The 2,834-nt window shown below is 40.3% G+C and overlaps 1 protein-coding gene across 1 annotated transcript; it reads right to left on the bottom strand.

The window, feature by feature from the left end:
• Positions 1 to 258: 258 nt before the first annotated feature.
• On the bottom strand, positions 259 to 2,043 carry LOC148479040 (zinc finger MYM-type protein 1-like). The gene has a single exon (XM_088455107.1). The coding sequence runs from the start codon at positions 2,041 to 2,043 to the stop codon at positions 259 to 261; it is 1,785 nt and encodes a 594-aa protein (XP_088311233.1).
• Positions 2,044 to 2,834: the final 791 nt, after the last annotated feature.

The following is a 2,834-nucleotide window of genomic DNA, read 5'->3' as shown; positions in this document are numbered from 1 at the left end:
CTCTTCGCTTGAACAGTTTCAAACATGGCTGCTATTTTCTGGATGGCTCTTGATCTGATCTGAAACTCAGAATGAAAGCGATCAATGCACTCAAGCATCGCCCTCCTATTTTCTTCTTGAAGAGAGAGTCCAGCATCACATGCTTGTTCCCCTGCCAACCTCTTCTTGACCCTGGCTCTTCTCTGTACTGCAATTCCATATTCTTCTGACTTTGAAAGTTCCTGTTCAATTGCATGCTCCACTAGTTGACTGCGTTCATCATGTAAAAAAAAGTTTAAGCGCCTCTAACTTTGTCACCACCTTGTCAAGATTTAAGCCCTTTGTCTGCAGGTACTGCTGTGTTAGATTAACTTCCTGAAGTACATTACACCAGAAGTATAGGTAGCACAGAAAAGTGAAATCACAGACAGCAGGCAAAAGAGTTTGTGCTGCTCCCCTTGTGTCCAAATGTTCATGTAGATCACAAAAAGCTTTGATCGCCTCCACAAACTTATCAAACTTCTCCTTAACTGGTGTAACAGCAGCATGATGAGCACTCCAGCGTGTTGTTGACAGCCTTTTCACTGAGACTCCAATATGTTCCATTAACACATACCATCGATGGGTGGAAGCAGCAAAGAAAGAAAACATTCTTTCAAGAGTCCCAAAAAATGTCACACATGATGCATTTTCAGCAAAAGAGTGCTGACCACACAAATTAAGTGAATGGTCCACACATCCACTAAAAATAGGCTTCCTGTTCTTTTTTTTAAGAATGGCTTGCACACCTCCATGGATTCCAGCCATAGTGGCAGCATTATCATAGCCTTGAGAGCGGCACATCATTATGTCCAGTCCATTCTTTTCCAGTGTTTTAAGAATGTCAGAACTGAGGTCAGCAGCGGTTTTCCCCTTTAAAGAAAAAAATCCAAGAAATACCTCTTTTACTTCAACTTTCATATCGTTGATTTTTACATATCTGATCACTTCGGACATCTGGTCCGTTTGTGATATGTCAGGTGTGCTGTCAAACATGATCCCAAAACAGTTTGCAGACTTTATGCCAATGACAAGCTTCTCCTTCACATGGTTTGCCAAGGCACTTATAAACTCATTCTGAGTGTTTGGTGCTAGATAAGAGACTGACACTTTAAGTTTACATGTGCTCTGTTTTAATCTCATAAGGTGCTCTTTCAGCACTGGATCATATTTTGACAGCATCTCAACCATCTCAAGAAAGTTCCCTTTATTTAATGAAGTTTCATCTTCCTTGTGGCCATGGAATGCTAGATTCTGCTTGGCAAGAAACAATGTTATATCAAGCAATCTGTACAAGATGTCCCTCCACTTTTTCTTCTCCATTTCCATTAAAGAAATACTTTTGGCATCAATGGTTTTGTGCAGCCTAAGTCCTGCTGCTAATGTTTTCCACTTTTCAAGGCAACATAGGTGCTCTTCGGATGTCTCATGGTTATATACTTTAGGGTTCAGTTTCCACCACATCTGAAACCCAGTCACAAATTTGGATGTCATACTTGTAGTACTAACTGCAAACAGTAGGCAGCAAAAACAGTATAATTTGTTGCTGACAACTGAGTAAATCATCCAAGACCGTAGAATTTTCTCGCCATTTGCCATCATCTTGTAAAACCACTCTTTTGAAAGCTGACGTACACCACCCTTTGCTTTTCCATCTGAATCTTGCCTTGCCACTGCACTGAAAGGACCATCTTTGTTCTGGAAATAAGTACTTCCCTTTTTGATGATTTCAACCCGAAAGTGATCTGGAACTGGTATTTCCCAGAAAGAAACATCATGGAAAATTTGCAAATCTTTCTCCATAACATCACTCATCTCCGTTGCAGTATCAAGGCTAGAGTCACTTTCAGCACTTTCTTCTGCTTGACATTCTTCCATTTCCACTCCTTGTTTTTCTGCTCTAAATTCTGCAATTTCCACTTCTTGCTCTTCTGTAGAATGCACGCAATCATCAGAATAATTAGTATTATCAATTGGGAGACTGACACGGAGGAGCTGTGTCTTTTGATGAACCCTGGCCATCATCCTGTCTTTTGACAAATTGAAGCATTGATCCAGCTTGCGTTTTCAGTGCTTTTTTTCTTGTTTCTTTTGCCTTCCTTTGCTGGCATCCACTTGGCCTCTTTGCTTTATGTACACCATGCAGCATGATTGAATATCACTGCACAATGTAAAAATGCATGATAGAATTTTTTTGCAAAATAAAATAAAAATATGTAAAATGTAAATCTATTGTAAATAGTACAGGCAAATGAAGGAAAACCTTGGACCATGTGATTCTGCTGTTACCCTGCCAGGTTAATTACAAGTGCAGAACACTGAATGGGGAAGTTAATTTAAATATACCCTGTTAGTCAATGAGAAAAGGTGTGTATTTTACCCCTAATAAGTCAATATTGAAATCAATGCAGGGTTCAAAAACATGCAAAATTTAGAAAAGGAAAACAAAACATTTTGAAAAACAAAAAAAAGTCATGTTAATATATGTATACAGATGTGTCCTCATACGCCAGGTCGCTTAAGAATCTTCTAGCATTGGGCATCTTCTTTGCTTGTTTCTAGCTAAAAATGCATTCTAGTTGCAACGTAATGTGACTAGGACGTAAAAGGAGGATTAATTTGATATATGACACTCAGGGTAACTAGGGTAGTGCGACCAGTGCCATGGCACAGGGCACCGCAGGGCTGGGGGCGCTACTCGGGCCTGTCAATTTTCCTGTTATCATTCTCACTTGTAGCTTCCTCTTCTTTTATCCCCAGCATCTCCTGGCCTCTCCTGTCTCTTCCCTGGCCCTAGCATCTCCTGGCCTCCCCTA

This window comes from Taudactylus pleione, unplaced genomic scaffold, assembly GCF_031769625.1.
Source record: "Taudactylus pleione unplaced genomic scaffold, aTauple2 ptg000642l, whole genome shotgun sequence".
Lineage (NCBI taxonomy): Eukaryota > Metazoa > Chordata > Amphibia > Anura > Myobatrachidae > Taudactylus > Taudactylus pleione.
The sequence above is the reverse complement of the archived record's forward strand: the minus strand, read 5'-3'. Positions and strand labels throughout refer to the sequence as shown.

What these genes read in the sequence shown, in the direction of transcription:
- LOC148479040 (XM_088455107.1), bottom strand. Translation starts at nt 2,043, where the DNA reads ATGATGGCCAGGGTTCATCAAAAGACACAGCTCCTCCGTGTCAGTCTC.